Genomic DNA, 22,779 nt, shown 5'->3' on the forward strand with positions numbered 1-22,779 from the left:
CCATCGTTACTAAACTATAATAGCATACCTATAGAACTTGTGCTCAAAGTCACCTAAAGTACCATGGTCCAATAATATCCTTTGAGGTTTATAAACGTTTTCACAATTTCCTTCTCTTTCGATCTTGTCGATGAGACACCATCACCCAAACACATTACATAATCTACTGCACACTCACTTAGCATCACACAAATGATAAGTATCCTCCAACTCAGGACATGCTAATATACCAATTACATTACATATCATTTTTTTTCCAATTGAAGTCCTTATCCATATCGAGGACTTTAACAACATTCATAAATCCTTAGTTTTCCCTCAAATATCACAACATCGAGGATCCGTATATTTTCTCATTCGAATATCATTCCAATCACAATCTCAGTAATACCAACCCCGCATCCGGTGGGTGATAGAACTCTCTAAATCCTCCCTGACACATGTAGATACCATTCCATCACAACATGATTCCAATCTCTCTTGAATTTTCTTTCCTTTACCATACCTCTCTTGTCCTCAAAAGCTATCGTTACTCTAATCATTCTTAATCGGAATAAGCTGCATCTCCTTGCGCTTCTCCAATACCTTCACATCCTTTCCCAATACGAAACATATCATTCCCTTGATTCATTCATTAATAACACATTCGTACTTGACGCCGTCACAAACAAACTACGATAATGACCAGTTAAGCCCAAAAAACTTCTAGTCTCTTTAACCGACTTAGGGGCCTCTCAATGTAGAACTGGATCTACTTTGGATGGGTCCACAGATACCATCACCCGAAATACCATGCTCAACAAAACTCACCACCTCAAACCATAATCTACACCTTGACAACTTAACATCAAGTTTCCTTTCTTTAAACACTGTAATTCAAATCACAAAGTTCCACATAATAACACAGCTCGTCACACAATGAACCCATATCCATGCATCGAATAGTTGGAATTACGATACTGAAAATAATTTTAGCATACAGTATGTTAAACCAACTTTCAAGCGATTCGAGCCACGCGTCAATCAGACCCTCGCAGCTCGAGTTATGAATTTTTAAAGTTTGCGAAAATTGTTGTCAACTTAGTGGTAACCGATTACTCCAAATGAGGTAACCGATTACACCCCTTGTAACCAAACAAACCACGCTATTGTTTCATAGGGTAACCGGTGACTCAGAAAGCAGTAATCGGTTACACCCCTTGTAACTTGCCATCCTCGCCTTTGTTTTATAGGGTAACCTATTACCCAAAAAGCAGTAACCAGTTACTTACAGTGAATAATCACTTTTCTGATACGAACAACACTTATTTGTACACCCAAACAGTCCTAAATTCCACATAGAACCTCATACAACCGTTATCACAGACATGCAAACATCTGAGCCTTATCTCCTAAGAGTTATCCTACTTGCTTAGTAGATATCCTCAGGAAAACATCAGGAATTTACACACCACTGGCATACCACTAGCCATTACATTGCTCTCTATCCCCTGAGGAACAACCTTCAGCAATACCTGATCGTTCTCCCTTAGAGACGCCCCCACTTGACCAACAAATAGGAACCTTGAATCCGTATTATCTTCAGGCATAAGAATCTGCATTGAATCATCAAAATAATTTGTAAGCACTTGGTTTAACTCCAAACAGTTTCCCCCAATGATAGTGTTAAGTTAATCAAACATCTTGCTATAACGATAAGTCACAATTATCCCCAGAAAAACACCAAGCCTCATACACAACTGGTACATCATTAGCCATAACATCGCCCTCCACTCCTAGAGATGTGTACAACACATGTACCTGATAATTCTCCCTCAAGGAAACTTTGACCTGATCGTTAGACATAAATCTTGAATCCATACTTCCTTTGAAATCGAGAAACAACATCACCTCAACAACACCTTCACTCTTGCAATTAGTGGTACGCTACACCAACACTTCATATCTGAAACATCTTTGAGAAACAAAATCTCCTCCCCCACTTATCTTAAACTAACTCCTGCATATAAACGATATAAAAGCAAGCAAGCACCGACAGTGTTTCACACACATGTCGCGTACTAAGAAACAAACAACATTAGACAACCTGGTCGGGTAGACGGACCTGCTTTGATGCCACTATGTAACATCCTAAATATCCCCAACGTATTTTATAATAATTATCAGAGAAATATTAACCCATAAACATTTAGGATGTCACACTTCAACAAAACCAACTCATTCAATCAGATATGTAACACATACTTTTTTTTGGGAAATTATAAAAATTATTATTATAACAACAATGCAAGTCTTAAACTTCAACTTTCAATTAAACAGCAGAAATAATTCGACATATAACAATTTGTCAACATCAAAGCATAATCATGTCTCAAAATAAAAATAAACAGAGTTATAACTTTTTTTAGAAATTACACATAATCTCGTACAAAACATAAACAAAACATAATATTCCGTTCCCCAGTGTTACACATCAGAGCAGACGCCGACTCTATTAAAATAAAAGGGAGACTCCATCTTCCACTCACTTCGACTATGAACTATTCCTGAGTATCTGCACAATGCCTTATAAAGCATCATTATAACAAAAAGGGTGAGATATCATAATTATATAAAGGAAATCATGATAAACAGTATGCAATATATTATTATATGCATTACCACACATTTGAGAACACCACTCCCATAACATCAGCACCAAGCTATCCAGACATAATGATAACACAATAACATAACTACCGAACACACATGGTAAACAACCATCATCATCATCATCATGGTATATCAACTAACCAACGTAGTAACCACATAACCACATTTCAACGTAGCAACAACATAATAACATAGTAAATGTACTGTGTAATGATACTCTTAACCATACTCAATGCATATGCTTGTGGTACCAAAATGTGAACTCTCTGGTTCACCGCTCCGACCCCCACCTAGGATCGAAGCTTTCCAAACGGACCTCTGTCCAAAATTGTTACAATGTAAAGCTTCACTAATCCATCACCATAAGAATTAGCTACTCGCACCCAATCCACACTGTGGGATTGAGGCTCACCAAAAATATCTCACTGATTCCAACACCATAGGAAGTCAGTTACCAACAACGGACCACCGTCCAACACCATGAATGTATGCAACAACAACAACATACACATAAACCTTCATCATGGTCGGTGCATTTAGCCACTACTGGCCACCATGCAACACTCACTTGCAAAACATACAACAATAGCAACGCATCGACTTAGCAAACAATCATAACGAATTTTCATACATCCAACGACACAAAATCATGGTATCACACTTCACCAAGCATGTTATCAACTCATGGTGTTATAACCAATAACAATAACACAACATCACAATAACTCAACATCATTGTATCATAATTCACCAAGCAATGTTATCACATCACATAATCGAGTTTAACAATTCATTACGACCAACATACAAGCATCCCCATATTAACAAAACCCCAATTACATCCCCTCATCATCATGTAAAAAGTATACGAACTCGACATTTAAATGAGTATAGCACGCCATATGGCAAGGTATTGTTAATACACATCATCAGGAACACCATACAAAAGTACAAGCCATTTTACACAACCGTGTAGTAATTAAAACTCCTTCTGATGTGTCAGCAAGTGCACGGAAATAACGAAGTAATATAAAATATTGTCGAACCCACAGAGACCAATGTCAACCTATTGTAATCTATCGCCGGTTTCAAAAGCTAAGGCTATAAATATTTAATTAAAGGAAACTAAGACTAAAACTGAAATAAAACTAAGAAAATATAAATCATAAAGGAGAGGCCAAAATGTGGATTACGTGTACCTCAGGGACTCTGTAACCCATTGGCGTTAATTTACAATTAAAATATATTCAGTAGAAAATACCTGTTTAAAGACTCTATCTCACACTCTCGCGCTTTAAAGCCATACTCCCTAACCATGAGATTTTGCTCTCGCTCTCCCATTTCAATTAAGAAGTATATTTTGAAACCTAAATAAGTCCTAATCGATACTTAAGACGCTCTCGCCCTCCTTAGGATCGATGCCCCGTTCCCATTATATGGTTCAACCCCCATGCTCTCGCAGTGCTGGTTCGAACCTTAATTGATTCTCATTCTCGTGACAAACCGTTTTAATTAAACTTGGAAACAAAAGACCAAAAAAGAATTTTATGCAAAACTTAAGCCAATTTTGTTACCGAGTCCCATCGGAACGACGATCCTCACATATCGGACTCAAAGACTGAGTCGGACATGATTGCGAAAATAAATAAACAATTTTAGGTTTTCAAATTAAAAGAAGACATAACAAACAATTTAAAATAATTAAAGCGATATTTGGAAATTAAAGTAAAGTGATAAAATCTTAAACGATAAGAATGGCAAAACTTGTATAGCAAAATATAAATGGCGAAGAATGAAGGCAGGTAAATAAAAGCGTAAAAGTAAATGAACCTGAAGATAAAGACTGGAATATAAAACTAAAATAAAGGACTTCAAATAATATTGACAAGATTTATCCAAGGGTTACACAGATTATAGGCCTAAACACTAATGATGTGGTAGTTCCTCGATGTGAGAAACTACCACTTTTACAAAGGTAATATATGCCTAAAAATACGAACAGCGCTTTCACGCACAAACTTGGATGCTTCTAAAACTATGAAACTTGTCTTATATAGTGGTCTCATGCTGTAAACTCCTTCCAAAATCATGTGAGAAGTGGTGGAGATGAATCAGGGAAGTGGGAGAGAGTGGGGCAGTTGGCTTCCATGTTTTCTACTACTGCAGGAAAATGGCGACCGCCATTACGCTCATGGCGAACGCCATGAGCTTTAAGTGGGCTGGTGACATGGCTGGGTGCAATGGTGAACACCATTAGGTAATGGCGAACTTCGTGCACAAGAAACTTGTGATTTTCTGCTCTTTTTCTTCCCTTTTTACTCCTTTTCAGGTTTTCATGCATGGACGCTCTATAATGACAAGTACCTAAAACACGAACAAAGCATGGCATAATACTACAAAAATGTAATAAAAAGATACTAAATAGCATGTGAATCGGGTCTAAAAATACGATACATTTAGATGCTATCAACACCCCCACACTTAAACCATTGCTTGTCCTCAAGCAATCAACCAACACGGTAAAAAGAAAGAATTAAGCGCGATTCGAAACAAGGGCACAACACGACTCCTAACATACGTGGCTTCTAGGCTAATGTTAGATCGATGGGTACTAAATATTCAATATTAAGGATACCGTAACAACACACAATTTTCAAAAACTCCCTCCTTATGCAAACCAATCTAAATCATGCCATTATAACCCAACCTATATCTCTTGTTCTCTTTCACCCCATTTCATTCTAGTGCAATCACATTAAGCCCGATATCCATACACGCACATAGTAGGAGATATCGGTTAGCGACTATGATCCTTTTCTTTTCTTTAGCATGAGGTTCTGGTACTTAAGCTGTGCAACCCCATTTTTCCCAATTGCGTTTGCGGGGGATCGGACCGTAACCTTCCCTACCAGATCCAGTACCAGTGACCTCTGGACCAACCAACAATGGGTGATTATTATTATTAAATCCTTACAAGCTTATTAACCGTTGGGCTAAATGACCGGGTGAAGGTCACCTAACTTAGAAGGTTATTTTTCAATTAAATCATTTATTTATTAAAAATTGGATCATTCAATTATATGCATCGACTCCATACGTAGTTTTTGTTTAAGATGGTGCTGACTGCTAATATAAATTACTTAAGAGCTACTTTAAAAATTTGAGCCTAAGGTCTCGGCATAATGGGAACCCAAATTGATATCACATAATGAAGGGGTTTAAAGTGTCATAACAATATCGATTTTATCGAAACTTTCCCAAGCCTCTCTAACATAGCCTAAAGTGTGAAAACCTATATACTTTCAGAGTGTGTGTTGTCGCTCCCAGGATTTTAATCCAAGTACAAACGCGAAAGTGGCGCGGAAACAGAGTCGCCAGCAATGTATATTTATCCCAAAAGAGGGAAAGGAAACACTACATAAACCTGAGGGAAGGAAAAACATGGTCATCGCGACCAAGAGAAACGGGTAAGGGAGTCGGTTATGCGAGGGGAAGGTGTTAGCACCTCACAAGTCCATCGTACTCGATGGGATCCACGCTTGTGTTTATCTAAGGGTGTTTCTACATATGTCTAAAGCTAAGCTAGAATGCGTGCAAAAATAAAGAGAAAATAATGTAGGGAAAAAAAAGAGTTGTGCTCGGATGGGCCCTACCCCACTGCCTACATATCCTTTTTGAGGAATCAGAGTTAACATAGTTCAGCTCACTATTTTTGTTTGTTTGTGTTTTTTAGTTGAACGATGATGAATTCGCACTCCGCTGCTCGACCTTTGGAGACTCACGCTGGGAATATAGAGGAATTACCATGTTCTTAAGAAAAGAAAATCAAAGAGTTGTTTTGTGTTTTAATATGCATGAAAAGATAACCTAAAGCAAAAGGGAAATTTCTACCTATGTTGGCATACAAAGGGAAATCCTATGCTAAGTCTAGGCGACTCATCTAAGTGGAAACCAAGTCGGAAAATCCTATGGGGAAAACAGAAACAAACAAGTAAACAAGCAACCAAAGCTTGAGGAGGATCCACTCACTCAAGTAGCACACATCCGCATGTGGATTCATGTTATCACAGTGGCAAAGAGAGGGGCCTAGCAACGATATCAGGTCATCGAAGAAGGACAAAGGGGTGAGGGACACCTAACCACGATATCAAGTCATTGGGCAGGATAGGGGTCAAACTATAGTCAATGGGAGCGAATCACCAGAGTCAACCAAGGTATCTATCTGTGGGAAGTAGTGTGCTCTGTACCATGGTGTCATGTCACCATGCAAGATGCGGAAAGTGGAGGGGGAAAAGTAAATGGTTCGTGCGTACACCAAGCATCAGCGTCGGGCGACGCGAGCTAGAGAAGATGTGGGGGTTTGGCTATTAAACCCTTTTCCACTTGCCTTATTCAGGTCTTAGTGACTCGATAATTGCTCATAAAGCGGATCCTGACACTTTGTTCAAAAGCTTCAAGCATTTAATGCGAGCATAATGAACGACACGGACGGAATGTGGGGGTTGGTTACGAACTCTCTCCACTTGCCTTCTATGAGGACTTATCAGGGGAAAACGGGAATGGGACGCCTCTCTGAGGTCTTTAGCACAAAATGTAAACAATCACAAATAGAGCCTCCTAATGAGGACTTCCAGAATTGCCTACCAAGTGGCATGAACTCCCAATCCTACTTCTCATGGCATCAAAAGAAAATTGTGGAATAATAAAATAGACGAGAAAGTAAATGCGACGAAATAATCCATGGGGTGCAAGCAAAATCCAGCGAGCCACGAAGCGATTTAAGCACCAAGACCCTTACTAGAGGTCGAATAATTGTCACTTAACACAAATTTACGAAAAAAGGACTTAAAGGAAAATGCAAATCAACTCGAAAAAATAAGGAAAAATATTCTAAAAATTCCTAAGGAAACATAGAATCATAACCATATTTTTGGGAATTTTATTTATTACGAAACGATCGAAATTCGGATGAAAATGTACAAGTGAACGCATAAGTATCAATTCTAAACATATTAAAAAAAAAAACAATTAAAAGAAAATGGAAATCAAATATAAAAATTCCACAAAAAATCCTAAAAACACTAAACAATGAGAAATATATTTTTTCACATTTTTTACAAGTCAAAAGTATCGGGAACTAATTTGAACAATGTCAACAATGATGTGTACACAAAGCATGGGGGTATGACTAGCAGTTTCAGAATTGTACTAATTGACATGCAGCATAAGAACTGGGCCTAAACACGGGGGTGGGGATAGTATTTCGTTAAGCCCACTCAAGTGAATCCATCAACATCCCATTTTGAATGTCAATTTTAATTCACATTCTGATTAATCAAAATTAAAAAGAAAATAAAATGGGAATAAACATGAAACGCTGCGTTATTGAAGAAAAGGATAGGGTAAAATTTTGTGAATAAAAAATTTAAATAACAATGTTTAAAAAAAATTTTACCAAAAAAACCAGTGTTTCAGAAAATTTACCAAAGTGTCTAGGTTTTGCAGGACCCCCTAGAGTATGCGCCAAACCATTTGGCGCATTAGTACAATTTTTTTTGAAATAGCCAATTCATTTGGCGTATAAGTATTAGTAAAAAGTAAAAAAAAAAATTAAAAAAAAAAGAAACATCCACATTGGCGCCAAATCATTTGGCGCATACACTTAATTTTTGTACTAATGCGCCAAATGGTTTGGCGCATACTCTAGGGGGTCCCGCCAAACCTAGACACTTTGGTAAATTTTCTAAAACACTTGTTTTTTTGGTAAATTTTTTTTTAAACATTGTTATTTAAATTTTTTTTTCAAATTTTGTGACCTTTCACCTCTCACGATCAAAACCTTGTTCTTTCTTACACGAACGGCCGCGGAAGAACTCCTCATCCATTCTCCGATCGCGATTCACCCTCACACAATCTCTCCATCGTCGCCTCCCTTTCCCTTTGATTAACCTATCTACATTTTTGATTAACCTAAGTATAAATTGAGAGGATAGAAACCCAAACAATACAAAACCCTCTCAACTCTCTTGGTCTTTTCATTTGTTCAGATTCAGATAAAATGGTTCTAATTGAGACAGCATCAGAATTGGAGGAGTTGAACCAGCGATACAAGTCTGAGAAAGTATCTGTGTGGTGGGTTTTAGAAAACTGGGATGAGTACAAGGATGTTGATCCTTGTCGTATAAAAGAAAACATCAGTATAGCACTTGCTAAGGAGGAGTACAAGGGTTCCGTTTCCATCTCTTGCTACGTTGACGAAGTTAACGCAACTAAAATTCCCGAACATGTGCTGACGGATCTCTCGTCCTCCGGAATTTCCATCAACCATTATCCTAAAGGTAAACTATAATGGATTCTAAACTAAATTGAAATTGAAATTATCTGTAATTTATTTGTTTAGGGTTTTGTTAGACTAACAAGTATTAATTAGGAATTAATACTACTGTCTAGGGTTTTGCAGAAGATGACGATGTTGTCATGTGGGTCTTTGTGTGAATATTGGGGGAATTTATTTCTATGATTTACAATCAGTGCGCAATTCAGAGGGCTGATGCATTTATTGCAACTTCTTTTTTCAATTTACACGTCTCAAGTTTTGATAAATCGTGTTTTTTATGCTAAAGTTTATTTTATGTTTGATAATAGATGAGAAGCCTGTGATGCTCATTGTGGACATGTTGCGTTGGGCAGAATCCAACCCTCCACCTGCAAATTACTTATTTATATTCAATGATGATGATGATTATGATGGCGGATTTACTTATGCAATCGATTATCTCCTATGTTGCAAGTATAATATTCTTCTTGCATCCCCAGAGGCATGTGCACCATCCCTCGTTTCACTTTCCAAGAGAGTATGGCTTGTGCGTAGTCTATTTTCAGGAGAATCTCCGGCATCTGAGGAACAAGTTATGAAACTTCGTGGCTCCGATTCTGATGAAGAGGGTTCCCATTCTGATGGGTGATAGTACAACAGGGGCTCCGATTCTGAGGTTCGCTTGAAATTCAAATTTTCAAATATGAGAAAGGGTGATCTCTAGTATTTAATTATCATAAGTATTTTTTGTTAATATGCATAAGTTTCTCTTATATGATGTAAGTTAAACATTTATCCTGTTAATTTATTTCTTAGACTGAACTCAAAATCGGTTTGCCGCCGGCGCCACTATGAGGAGGCAGTTAATTTGCTTATAGGATTATGAAAACATCAACCCTTCCCGGTAAATATAAGGTAAGTGATTTAGAAGATATTTTTAAATCAAATCTTCATCGGATAGGTTTTAATGGGGAATCGAAATTTCAAATTTATGGGACAGGGATAAAGTTTGCGGTAAAACAAGACCGAAGGCTTTTAATCTCAGCAATTTTTTTAAAGTTGTCGAAGTTGGTGAAACATCTAAGGAAGCCGCTGATTTTATATGATGGAATTTGCCATGACAAACCCACCCCCTGCTGATCTGATGTTAGTGAGCGGTGATCAAGATTTATGTAACGCCCTCCACCATATTCGGGCATATGAGTATCATGTATTACTTGTTCACCCTATCCACGGGTTTCATCGATGTGGAGCCGTGGGTGGGGTGAACAAGTAATACATGATACCCCTATGCCCCGAAAATGGTGGAGGGCGTTACAAAAATCTTGATCACCGCTCACTAACATGACATCCGCAGGGGGCGGGTTTGTCATGGCAAACTCCATCGTATAAAATCAGCGGCTTCCTTGGATGTTTCACCAACCTTGACAACTTCAAAAAAAATTGCTGAGGTTAAAAGCCTTCAGTCTTGTTTTACCGCAAACTTTATCCATGTTCCCATAAATTTGAAACTTTGATTACCCATTAAAACCGACGAAGATTTGATTTAAAAATGTCTTCTAAATCACTTACCGGGAGGGTTGATGTTTTCATAATCTCACAAGCAAATTAACTGCCTCCCCATAGTGGCGCCGGCGGCAACCCAGTTTTGAGAAATTTTTTGTGGAGAGAATAGATACGTATCTTTTTAAAGATAGTAAACCATTCAGCCGCTGTTGCAACTCATCCATCGCGGTATGGTCGCAAATGGTAAAAAATAAGATTCTATGCAAGGTTGAAATCTATCGCATATCAAAATTCATCCAGTCAGCTCTTGCTAAGGAAAGTATTTTTGGATCTCTGGAGTTTTTGTGTCATGGGAATACAGTGAAGTTGAGACACACCATCTCTCGGAAGAAGGTGACAACAGGGGCACTTGATTTGTTTTGATTATTCAGGTAGTTTGTCACTAATTTAATTAATTTTTTAATTTTTTTTATAAGTAAAGAGCATTGTTTATGTCCATTTAAAAAGACATTGTTTATGTCCATTTGTCTAACCTCCCAATTGAAATATATTTTCATTGACAATATAATCCTTATAGTGCTTGCCATAACTACTGGACAAAAGGTTTCTTCATAGTCCAAACCTGTCGTCTGTTGAAAACCCCTTGTTACCAATCTTTCCTTTCTCATTTCTATTATTCCATCTTCCTTGAATTTAGTTATGAAAACACATTTTGAGCCTATGACATTTTCCTGCCCTTGATATGGAACTAGAGTCCACATGTACCATTTTTATGTTTCCATTTTGGTCCATGCATTGCTTCAGCAACTATCGTAGGCTCTTTGTCATTGGTATGTTTCTCAACTGCGCTAATATAAGGCTGTTTTTGCTTGAAGATTTCATGCTTTCTTCTAGTACAAATTCTATGTTCAGTTATTTGTTGTGTTTGTTCTCCATCAGCTTCTATATCAGTGTAATCAATTTCTTGATTCTGAGCCAATGGTGTCTCGTGTGATACTTGCTATGGTTCTCTCAATTGATTATGAATCAAGTTTTCTGTTGTAGAGGAATTTGGTGAGTTTTCTGGGCTGCTATCCAGAAGAGATTCACTTCTGTTCAATTGATTACTACTGGCCTCTACATCAACTTGAACATCTTCCATATTTTGAGAATTGTTTGAAACTGCAGAAATAGATGAATAATGGAAGAAAGAAGGTTCTGTTATTATGTCAGGTGTTTTGTTATAGTGTTTAGAAAACCGTCATGAAATGGAAAATCATTCTCATTAAAAACATATCTTGAAATAAAAAGCCTTCCACTTGAGTTCACGCACTTAATGCCCTTGTGATAGTTGCTATATCCAAGGAACACACATTTTGTGGTGTGGAACTGAAACTTATGTTTTTAGCCATATTTTTTAAACTGAATGAAGGATTGCAAAGTTTCAGATTTTTGTTTTAGAGGATATATCCAAGTATGTCTACTAAAATCGTCAACAAAATGAACATAGTATCTAAAACCAGAAGAAGAATTTATTGGTGCTTGACCCCAAACATCAGTATGGATTAAACCTAGAGGTTCCAAAGCACGAGAAGAGGAATTTTTAAAAGGTAACAAATGAGATTTTCCATATTGGCAAGCTTCACAATAAAGAAATTTTTATCACTAGCTAAATGGAACTTTCGCACTACAGTTCTTCAAAACTTCATCTTAATACCTTGCTGCTAGGATGTCCAAGCCTCCTATGTCAACTCTCTTTGATAGAAATGTGAGCATTTGGTTCCTTGTTGAGAAAAGAAATGACAGTAGGAAGCTGATACAACCCATCTTTAAGTTTCCCTTCCATTAGCGGTTTTCTTGTCATCTTGTCCTTCACAAAACAATGTCTTGCATGAAACTCAACAATTATGTTATTACCAGTAGCTAGTTTAGAAAAAAACTTAACAAATTCTTAGTAATATCTTGAACATAAAGTATTTCATGAAGACTTAGAGGTTTCTGATGAGTTTCAATTTTAGTGAAGCATGTGGCTGAAATTTTAAGTTTGTTAGCATTGCCAACAACTTAGCTTGTCTTACCATCATGTTCAGAAAATTCTTGGAGGTGGTTTGAGTCATGAGTGACATGATTACTGGAACCGCTGTTGAAATTCCAATGTAACAGAAAAGCCACGTCATAAGAGAGGACAGCTGGACAAAATTCTAGAAACTGCCAGCACAAGAAATGCCGTTATAGATCCGCAAATTCAGGAAGTGGGAAAAGGAATGAGGACGCGTCGTCCTTCTTGCAAGCTGCAGGGGTTCATCCATTAACCCTAGTATTTATAGTATTGGGATTGAGACTGAGGGTGTGAATGATTTGTATGAGAATATTCTTCTCTCTTCTTCCTCACACTGAGATTTCTCTCCTTATCATTCCATGCTTGTAATCGTTTGATTCCTTCTAAGTTATACACTGGAAGTTGAATCTTGATATTAATAAAACAGTACCTTATTCCTCTGCACTAATATTGTAACCATTACATCCAATTTAGATCTCTGACTGAATTTGAGCTTGCGACAAAAGCATTATGGTTTTGTCCTCCATGCTTCTGTAGTTTTTCCTCAGGTGGTTGTCCTATATAGGATTTATCAAATACAGCTACATGGTTGGTCATGCCACACACCTCACATTTTGTCTTATCTCTATACAAACGACCTCTACCTCATCCTCCTCTTGCACCTCTATGATTTCCACTTCTCCAGCCTCCAGTATTAAAGGATCTATTCCCCTTATTTTCATATCTCGCAGCAACATTTGTAGATGGATTTAATGTGAGATTTGACAGATTGTTCATAAATTCAATTATGATCTCTAAGGTGAAAGTGAAAGAGGATACATTTTTTTTTTCAAGTAGTCTAATGGTTAGAAATTCCACCTTAAGGTGGATAAGTGGGGTGTCCGGAGTTCGAATCCCGATCCCTGCATATATAATGTGATGTCCCTACCAACTGAGTTAAGTTCATGGGGACCAACAAGTTAAATATTTATTCAGATAAAAAGGGAAGTTCAAGGTGAAATAGAATAGGATAAGATAAAATAAAATAAAGGTGAACACTCCGATACGCATCTTATTTGGATATGTACCGGTACACTGTTGAGGTGGATAATTCTGATAGGTCCACAAATAGTGCTTAATATAAAAAAATTAATAAACATTATTTGTGAACCTATCAGAATTATCCATCTCAGCAAGTGTATCGGTACATATATAAATAAAATGTATTGAAACTTTCAAATTTGTTTCAAGATTTATTGTTGTGTACATGTTAATTTCTATCCGAAATTTGGGTAGTGAAAAATCAAAACATTAGAGCTTTCTTAGGGACCTTTACTATTATTAGTTGAGTCCAGGAAAATTGCATGAATTTTCCAATTTTATTTTCCATGAATATCTGTTATCACTGTTGAACAAATGAAAAAGAGAGTACAAGTACTACTTCATTGAACAATATTAATGATGAATCTCTTCATAATGATAAATTACAATGATGTAAGTCTATTTATACTACAAGAAGAAACGTGCAGCTTAACTAAGATGAGCTTGGCTTCGTTGAATCCTATAACCACTAGCTTTTCCTAGAAACATGAGATTCAGTTATCTCTGATTTGTCAACTAGAGGTTTGATTCCTTGTGTAGCAAGCAATTTAGGTGCATTATGTTCTTCATCACTTTGATCAACAGAATCATCTCATCGTCAATAGCATCTCCCTTTAATAATTTGTCACTCAACAGTCTCCCACAAGTTGGAATACCGTATATATTTATGTTTATCTTGAGTACGTAGCTTGGAAATGGATGAATTAAACTTTGGAGGAGTTAAGTGCTTAGTCCTTTCATGGAAACGATTATTTTAGAAAGTAGGTTGATCATTTTTTTTTATGTTTGTAAGAAATGTAGATTATAATGTTTTTATGCATTATAAATAAATGGGTTAAATATGTTTTTGGTCCCTCTAAATATATTAAATTTCATTTTTAGTCCCTCTAAAAATTTCTTTCATATTTTGGTCCCTCTAAATTTCCAGTTTTCAATTTTAGTCTTTGCTTTCTTTTCAAAAGTTCACGTATCATGTTCTAAATGATTTTTTTTTTTTAAAACATATCATTATTAAGACCTTAAAGTATCATTAGTTTAATTATTTAACTATTTAATCTTTCGTTAAACAATTTAATCTTTAATTTGAAGTTATAGATAAATTAACAAAAATTAAAGATTAAATAATCAACTTATTGAACTGATAGTATTCTAAGGTTTTAATAATGATATATTTTCAAAAAAAGTCATCTGAAACATGATAAGAATTTTTGAAAAAAAATAGGTACTAAAAATAAAAACTGAAAATTTAGAGGGACTAATGTTCGAAGGAAATTTTTAGAGGGATTAAAAATGAAATTTGGTATATTTAAAGGGATCAAAAGCATATTTAATTAAAGTGAAAAAAGACACCATAGTTCAATACAATTATTTTGCTATCAGCCACTTTATTATTTCTTTTTCAATATTCAATTTTTAATCCTATCAAAAAGTAGGTTGATCTTGTTTGTAAGAACGATAAATTATAATGTTTATATTTATTCAGAAACCCTTCTTCATAATATTTCTTAATACGTAATTTTTTTTTAATATAAAATAATTACATATTAATAAAAGGTAGACGAGCAACAGCCCGTTTACCTTTTATAATGTTTATGCATTATAAAAAAATTAAAGTGAAAAAAGACACCATATTTCATTGCAATTTTTTTTCTTGTTTGATAATACATCAATTCTTTTCTTCTTTGACCAAAACGAAATCTAGGAAAAAAAAAAAAAGAAGACAACATTCATGCAAGAGAAGTGGTAAGTTATGTTAGGTGGGTGGAACACCACATTTGATAGAAAGAATCACCTTTCTTAATGATAACCTTGTCATGTATGGGTTTTTAAAGTTAAGTTGCAAATAATTTTTATTATCAATGGAAATTTATGTATGAATGTTATTATGTTTTAAATCATGTTATGTGTTATATGTATATATATCTATGTTTGTCCCCTAGAACACAGAGTTGTAATCTCATCCCTCGTTGTCTTGTTTTTTCAGAGAACAAGAACATAAAACTGACAAGCATGATCTAGAGATGTTTAGCAGTCTTCCACATTATATTGAGTTTATTGTGCAAACTTTATACCCAAATTACGCCAATTAAAAATGGTAGTATAGGAATATTATTTGAGTAAATGCCCAATTTGGTCTCTGACTTTTGCAAATTCGAAATTGGCAACTTAGTCTCTCAAATTAACGAAATTCCACGTTAGTCCCTCAATTTTCAAAACGTTAATCAAGTTAGTTCCTCCGTCGAAATCTCCAGTTAACTAAATAATAGAGTTAATTGTGCTGACATGGCACGTTAACGCACACATGGAAAATCTTAGGAACTGAATTTAAACGTTTTGCAAGAAGTACTAAGGCCATCTACAACGGTAAGGTAATACCGTGTCGTACGCCAGCTGTACGAAAAAGTTTAAAAATTGAATTCCGCCAGCTAAGCGCATGTGATGATGGAAAGCAATGGTACTTTCTATTAAAATAATAATATAACTAAAATCTCTTTTTCTTTTTAATTTTTTTTTCTAACGGTACTCTATTCAACGGCTCTTTTTCATTTTATTTTTTTTTTTATAATTTATTTGGTTATAAATAGAAGCAAATGTTAGTCATATTTTATCTCATAAATTTATTCTTTACTCATAGTATTTTAATTTTTCTCTCACAATTTCTTCTTATTAGCCTTCAATTGATCATATATTTTACCAATTTTTTCATCTTCTTAGTTCAAATTATTATTGTTAAGGGCAAATGGACCCTAATCAATATAATTTTCAACAATCAATGTTCCATCTCATGCAAAATCAGCAAAATTCCAATCCGCAAAATTCTCAATTTCCCCCACCGCCAATAAACTCTACCGTATTTTTTCCGCCACCAAACAACCCAAATATTTATTTTAGACCACAGATAAATACTCATGGGGTGAATTTTTCTCATCATGAACCCGAAACACCAAATGGGTTTATGTCTGAACGCCAAGTTCCACAATTTTCAACTCAAGTTGGTATTGAAAATACTACAATTGAAAAAGAACAAAGGCATTCTGTTAAAAAAAAACCTCGAGAGGTATTCACAAGGGAAGAGGATACACTTCTTATGCAATCATGGCTCAATGTTTCAAAGGATCCAATTGTGGGAGTTGATCAAAAAGTTGATAGCTTTTGGTTAAGAATCACCGATAATTATAACCAATATCGTGGGCAGTCACGAGAAAAGCTACAAGGCCAATTAAAATCTCGATGGCATCGAATAAATGGTTGTGTTCAAAAATTTGCTGGGTGTTACAAACAAGCTGTTCATGGAAAAAAAAAGTGGGGCATCAGAGAAAGATATCTTAATCAATGCGCATGCTTTTTATGAACAAGATGAAGGTGCACCATTCAATCTTGAGTATGCATGGCGGCTTTTAAAAGATGAACCTAAATGGATGGGAGCATTCACCGAAAATTCTTCAAAGTGAACAAAGAATTCTGCTAGTGGTTCATACACGGCATCGCTAAACTCAGAGACACCTTCAAGTTATGAGTTAAACTCATCATCTCCAATGGAGCGTCCAATGGGACAAAAGGCGGCAAAACGAAAAGGTAAGGCAAAGGAAAATGCAAATTCAACTGAACCTCCTTCTAGTGTTATTTCCGATACAAGGAATAAAAGAATGGAAGTAATGGAAAATCTAGCACGACTTAAGGAGGAAGAAAACAAATTAGTCAAGGAAAAGATGGAGTTTGAAGCAATGCAATTCATAATGTCAGACACTTCTAAGATGAATGATAGTCAACGTGAATTTCATGAGAAACGTTGTAATAACCTAAAAGAAAAATATGGATGGTAATAATATGCAATGTTCTAGTATTTATTATATTTAAATATTATGTAGTACTTGTTATGTATCAACGACTATTGTAATAAGATGCAATGTTCTAGTATTTTTTATATTTTAATATTATTCAAACTAGCCGTTATTCAAACTAGCCGTTATTCAAACTAGCCGTTATTCAAACTAGCCGTTATTCAAACTAGTTGTTATTCAAACTAGCCTTATATATACTCTCATTCTTTTCACACTCTTCTATCATTTTTCTATCACACTTCTATCATCATTCTCTCACTCTTCTATCATTTTTCTATCACCATTCTCTCGCTTCAATGGATTCAAACAATTCAAACAACCTCAACAAACTTTTTTGGGAGGTGATTGAAGAAGAACTTATGGACAACACAGATGAAGAACTATTGTTGTCAATGCTCGAGAAGGAACGTCAATCTAGAAGTTCATCAAGGCGAAAAAGAAGATCAGTGATAGATCGGAATCGTGAAGAAGGGCATATACGATTATTCAACGACTACTTCTCAGAAAATCCAGTATACACGGATGCCCAATTTCGTAGAAGGTTCAGAATGCATAGGCATTTGTTTCTTCGAATTGTAGAAACCCTTGGAAATCATGATGAATATTTTCAAATGAGGGTCGATGCAACTGGTAAAATGGGTCTTTCACCATTGCAGAAGTGCACTTCTGCTATTCGTATGTTGGCATATGGATCTTCTGCTGACATTGTAGACGAATATGTTCGAATTGGTGAAAGCACTGCAATTGAGTGCTTAGAGAGATTCGTAAGGGGCGTGAATGAGGTATTTGGGGCTGAGTATTTGAGAAGGCCTAATAACAATGATGTTGAGCATCTTTTACAAATGGGGGAGTCACGTGGATTTCCAGGCATGCTAGGTTCCATTGATTGTATGCATTGGGAATGGAAGAATTGTCCTGTTGCATGGAAAGGACAATTTTGTCGAGGTGATCATGGTAAACCCACGATCATGCTTGAAGCAGTAGCATCACAAGACTTATGGATTTGGCATGCATTTTTTGGTATTGCAGGTTCAAACAATGACATTAATGTGCTAAACCAATCTAATGTGTTTAACGATATTTTGGAAGGACGTGCTGCTACTGTGCAATATACAATCAATGGGAATCCATATAATATGGGGTATTATTTAGCGGATGGTATATATCCCGAGTGGGCTACATTTGTCAAGACCATTTCAATGCCGCAAGGAGAAAAGAGAAAACTATTTGCACAACACTAAGAATCAGCTAGAAAGGATGTGGAACGTGCATTTGGAGTGCTTCAATCTCGATTTGCAATAGTACGTGGTCCAGCGCGTGCTTGGCACATGGAAACCCTCAAGCATACCATATATGCTTGCATCATATTGCACAACATGATTGTCGAAGACGAACGACACGCATATGGAGGTGATTTTGATTACTGTTACGATAATGCAGGTAGCAACAACTCAACGACTGAAACATTTAGCGGTCCTCATCCGAATCTTGCAACAAGACTACAAAGAAGAGCAACTCTTCGTGAAAAACAAGTTCATCGCCAACTTCAAGGAGATCTAGTCGAACATATTTGGGAACGTTTTGGACATGGGGACGATGAAAATTAAATTTGAGTAATTATGTTATGTAATTTATTTTTATTGTTTTTAATTATATGTCATGCATTTGAGATTAATTTAAATTATAATTTTAAATTTTATGTTTAATTTTATTTATTTTATATTAATTTAAATTTAAATAATTTAAATTATTATTTTAAATCAAATAAAATTTAGTATGAATAAAATATTATTATACAAAGTAAAATTGTGGGACCCAATATGAGTTCTTTAAAATTATACCATTGGAGTGAAAATTGAAGTGAGTTGCTTCAAGATGATGTGGACTAATGGGTCCCACAAAGAACCAAACAATAGGTTGCACCATTGGAGATGCTCTAAAGACACCAAAATTGACATGTCAGCAAATTTGGCAGACCAAATTGAGAATTTTTGTGTTGTTTACCTACATCAGTTAGAACCCCTTGTGTTGAGACAAAATCCATTTTGATGTTTTAAAGATAACAAACCCTTAATTAAATTTTAATTAGATTCTGATCATTTTGTTATCTAACAAGTGCTTTTGAGTGATTTAATCTAAGACAGCTTTAAAAGATTAATTTCAATAAGCTTCACTCACAAGATACAAACAAAACATCATTTGAAGATTCTGCCTTAGAGAACGTTCTCAGAATGACACTGAACAACGTTTCCAAGTACACGTGATTAAAGAATAATCACTTTTCAGAAGTCAACTTGGTAGAAACAAGAAAGAACTTTTTCATGGAAGTAAATGCAAGATCATAACAGTGAAAAAGTCATTTAAGGCATGGAATCATTTTTGAACAAAGGCTCATGTTCAAATAAGCACTTTTAAGGAATCATAAGTTTAAATGTTCATGACAAGGCTTCATGTTTTTTTTGAATAAGCAAATTTATATTTAATAAAATAGCCAGGCACAAGATGTGCACAGGGAAAAACAATAACATTACATCACCTAGTCCTTCTCAATACAGAGATAAAGTTAAGATATGCCACCACATAATAATGGATCCCTCTTGAAGGCCCACCCCAATATTACAGAGTACTCTATAACAGATAAATTTCTGTTTCAAAGTAGATTGAATTCCTTAAACCTAACATAACAATAAACCAGTGGCAAAATTATGCAGACTGCATCATTGTTTCCTGATTGGATTTTCAGACTTGCATCCTCACCTACTTAACCACTGCTATCATAATTACACCCAACAGACCAGTGTAAAACATATGAATACTTCACCGCCTCGATTCAGATTTACTTTGACAATTTCCTGATATCTTCAATCCGGCATTGAGCTGAGGATTCTGCAGCAATAACTCGACACTTAACTCGCTCCTTTAATGCCTAGGCAAGCTAGAGGGTTAGACCACCAAGCAGTTATGTCGTCCGATATCAAATTAGCTTTAAGTCTGAGCCACTTCCACGCTGAGATCTTCGCCGCTTCAGCAATGTTCTCAATCTGTATTTCCTTATTTTGGAACACTTTAGCATTCCTATGTTTCCATATATTCCAGAGACAAGCACACCAGATAATCGACATCTTCAGAGTTCGAGAATTACCGTTGTCCAGCAGATTAGCAAACTGATTCCAATGCTGCCAGCCTTCATTGATAAGGGCAGACTGCACTCCCAGCCATCTGCACATGAGTTTCCAAGTATCTGCAAAAAAAGGGCACTCAAAGAATATATGAAAGACGGACTCCTCGCATCCGCACCCACCGATACACCTAATCTGGCTCTGAGATAAAACACCCCTCCTAACTAAGTTATCCTTTGTGGGAATTCTATTTTGTAGCATCCTCCACACCATACACGACACGTTAGATGGGATAGCCTTATTCCACACCTTCTCCCAAGAGTAGATAGATCCCGACTGACCAGTCGAGGCTAAATTTCTATACGCCTCTTTCACTGAATACTCGTTTTGTGAAGTTAAACTGTCCAAATCAATTCGGCAGATATCCTTCCACCATTCAGAGGAGTCGTTTCCGCTTATTCTAATCTCACCATTTCTATAACCATATCTATTTACTAAAGATCTATACCACAATCCACTTCTTGAATTTTTTACTTTCCAGCTCCATTTACCTAACAGTGCAAGATTAAAAACCCTCAAGTTTTTTAAGCCCAACCCTCCCACATTTAAAGGTTTGCACACCTGTTCCCATTTCACCCAACAGATTTTCCGCTCATCCTCACTCCCTCCCCACAAGAACCGTTTAAATAGTGATTCGAGTTTTAGGATGATACCTGACGGAGCCTTGAAGAAAGAGAAGAAATATACCGGAAGTGCCGACAGAACCGCTTTTAAGATTACCACGCGACTGCCTATTGACAACTGACTACTTTTCCACCTTGATAATCTGGACCTCACAGTATCTATGATAGGCTGCCACGTTGATTTTCTACAAGCCTTAGCGCCGATCGGTAATCCAAGATAATCGAACGTTGAGGTACCTAGTTTGCAATTTAAAACTTTTGCTGCTTCTTCTAGCCAGTGCAGAGGAATATTTATTCCAAATAACAGACTCTTGTGGAAGTTCACCTTAAGACCCGACATAATTTCAAACAACTTCAGGTTACTCTTGATGGTGCTGACATTTGACCATTTTTTCTATCCAATAATTAATGTATCATCAGCGTATTGTAAGTGCGAGAACGATTCTGCCCCTTCTGCAAATTTATATCCAGAAAATCTCTCTATCTCAACCGCCTTGTTCATCAGAACACTAAAACCTTCAGCAACTATGAGAAAGAGAAACGGCGCTATAGGGTCGCCTTGTCTAAGCCCACGACCCATCTTGAATTCCATCGTTGGACTTCCGTTAACCAAGACCGAGACTGATGATGTAGATAGACATTCTGTTATCCACTTCCTCCATCTTTCGGGAAACCCCATTTTATCCATCACAAAATCCAGAAAACTCCAATTTACTGAATCATAGGCCTTTTGAAAATCTACCTTGAACATCATAACTTCCTTTTTCTTCTTCCTCGCCTCATCTACTATCTCATTTGCGATAAGGATACCGTCTACTATCTGTCTTCCAGAGATGAATGCAGATTGAGTTTCTGAGATGACTGAACTGATCACCTTTTTGATTCTGTTCGCCAGCACCTTCGATAATACTTTGTATATACAACCAACTAAAGAAATGGGCCTAAACTCTGAGATTTTCGTCGGGTTCGATTTCTTTGGGATCAGAACCACAAAAGAGCTATTGGCCCCTTTGACTATCTTGCCATATTGGTGAAATTCTGCCATGACTCTCAAGAAATCAGCCTTCATTTCGTTCCAAAATTCCTTCACAAACCTGAAATTTACCCCATCCGGACCCGGACTTTTGTCACTGTCGCAATCCCACAATGCAGTGCGTATTTCCTCTTCTGAAAACTCTTGAATCAAGGCATGTTTGTCTCCCTCTTCTAGGTTTTTAAAGGTCATATTTGCTGGAACAGGTCTCATTCATGTTATTAAAGTATTCCTTCAAGCGTTAATCTAGACCAATGAAAATACTACAACAAGCTGAAGAGAAGCTGAAGACATCAGGTCAAGGAAAAAGGACAAAAAGGACATGGGTTGCTACATTCTCCAATAAAGTGTCTTACAAAGACTAAGACTTGTGTCCTTGCAAGGACAAGTGAATAGTTTGGAATAGTTGCTCTATCTCCATAGACTGAAGTTCTCCAGCTGCAAGACAACTATCAACAGCTCATTTTATCACGTTTGAATTTATCCATGAGCTTGGAGAATGATCAGAGA

The 22,779-nt window shown here is 36.2% G+C and overlaps 2 protein-coding genes and 1 pseudogene across 2 annotated transcripts; all 3 read left to right on the forward strand.

Moving 5' to 3' along the window:
- The first annotated feature begins 8,606 nt into the window (after positions 1 to 8,606).
- LOC131642628 (uncharacterized) lies at positions 8,607 to 10,494 on the forward strand. Its single transcript, XM_058912853.1, has 2 exons — positions 8,607 to 8,990; positions 9,298 to 10,494. Exons 1-2 carry the CDS (start codon positions 8,711 to 8,713, stop codon positions 9,615 to 9,617), a joined length of 600 nt encoding a protein of 199 aa, XP_058768836.1. The 5' UTR covers positions 8,607 to 8,710; the 3' UTR covers positions 9,618 to 10,494.
- Positions 10,495 to 16,332: 5,838 nt separating this feature from the next.
- Positions 16,333 to 17,416, forward strand: LOC131642632 (glutathione S-transferase T2-like; annotated as a pseudogene).
- Positions 17,417 to 17,730: 314 nt separating this feature from the next.
- LOC131642629 (uncharacterized) lies at positions 17,731 to 18,675 on the forward strand. Its single transcript, XM_058912854.1, has one exon. It carries the CDS (start codon positions 17,731 to 17,733, stop codon positions 18,673 to 18,675), a length of 945 nt encoding a protein of 314 aa, XP_058768837.1.
- The last annotated feature ends 4,104 nt before the right edge of the window (positions 18,676 to 22,779 follow it).

Source organism: Vicia villosa, unplaced genomic scaffold (genome assembly GCF_029867415.1).
Source record: "Vicia villosa cultivar HV-30 ecotype Madison, WI unplaced genomic scaffold, Vvil1.0 ctg.005460F_1_1, whole genome shotgun sequence".
In the NCBI taxonomy this organism is placed as follows: domain Eukaryota; kingdom Viridiplantae; phylum Streptophyta; class Magnoliopsida; order Fabales; family Fabaceae; genus Vicia; species Vicia villosa.

Coding starts and splice junctions, on each gene's coding strand:
- LOC131642628 (XM_058912853.1), top strand. CDS start 8,711: ATGGTTCTAATTGAGACAGCATCAGAATTGGAGGAGTTGAACCAGCGA. Junction 8,991..9,297: donor CATCAACCATTATCCTAAAG/GTAAACTATAAT, acceptor GTTTGATAATAG/ATGAGAAGCCTGTGATGCTC.
- LOC131642629 (XM_058912854.1), top strand. CDS start 17,731: ATGGATTCAAACAATTCAAACAACCTCAACAAACTTTTTTGGGAGGTG.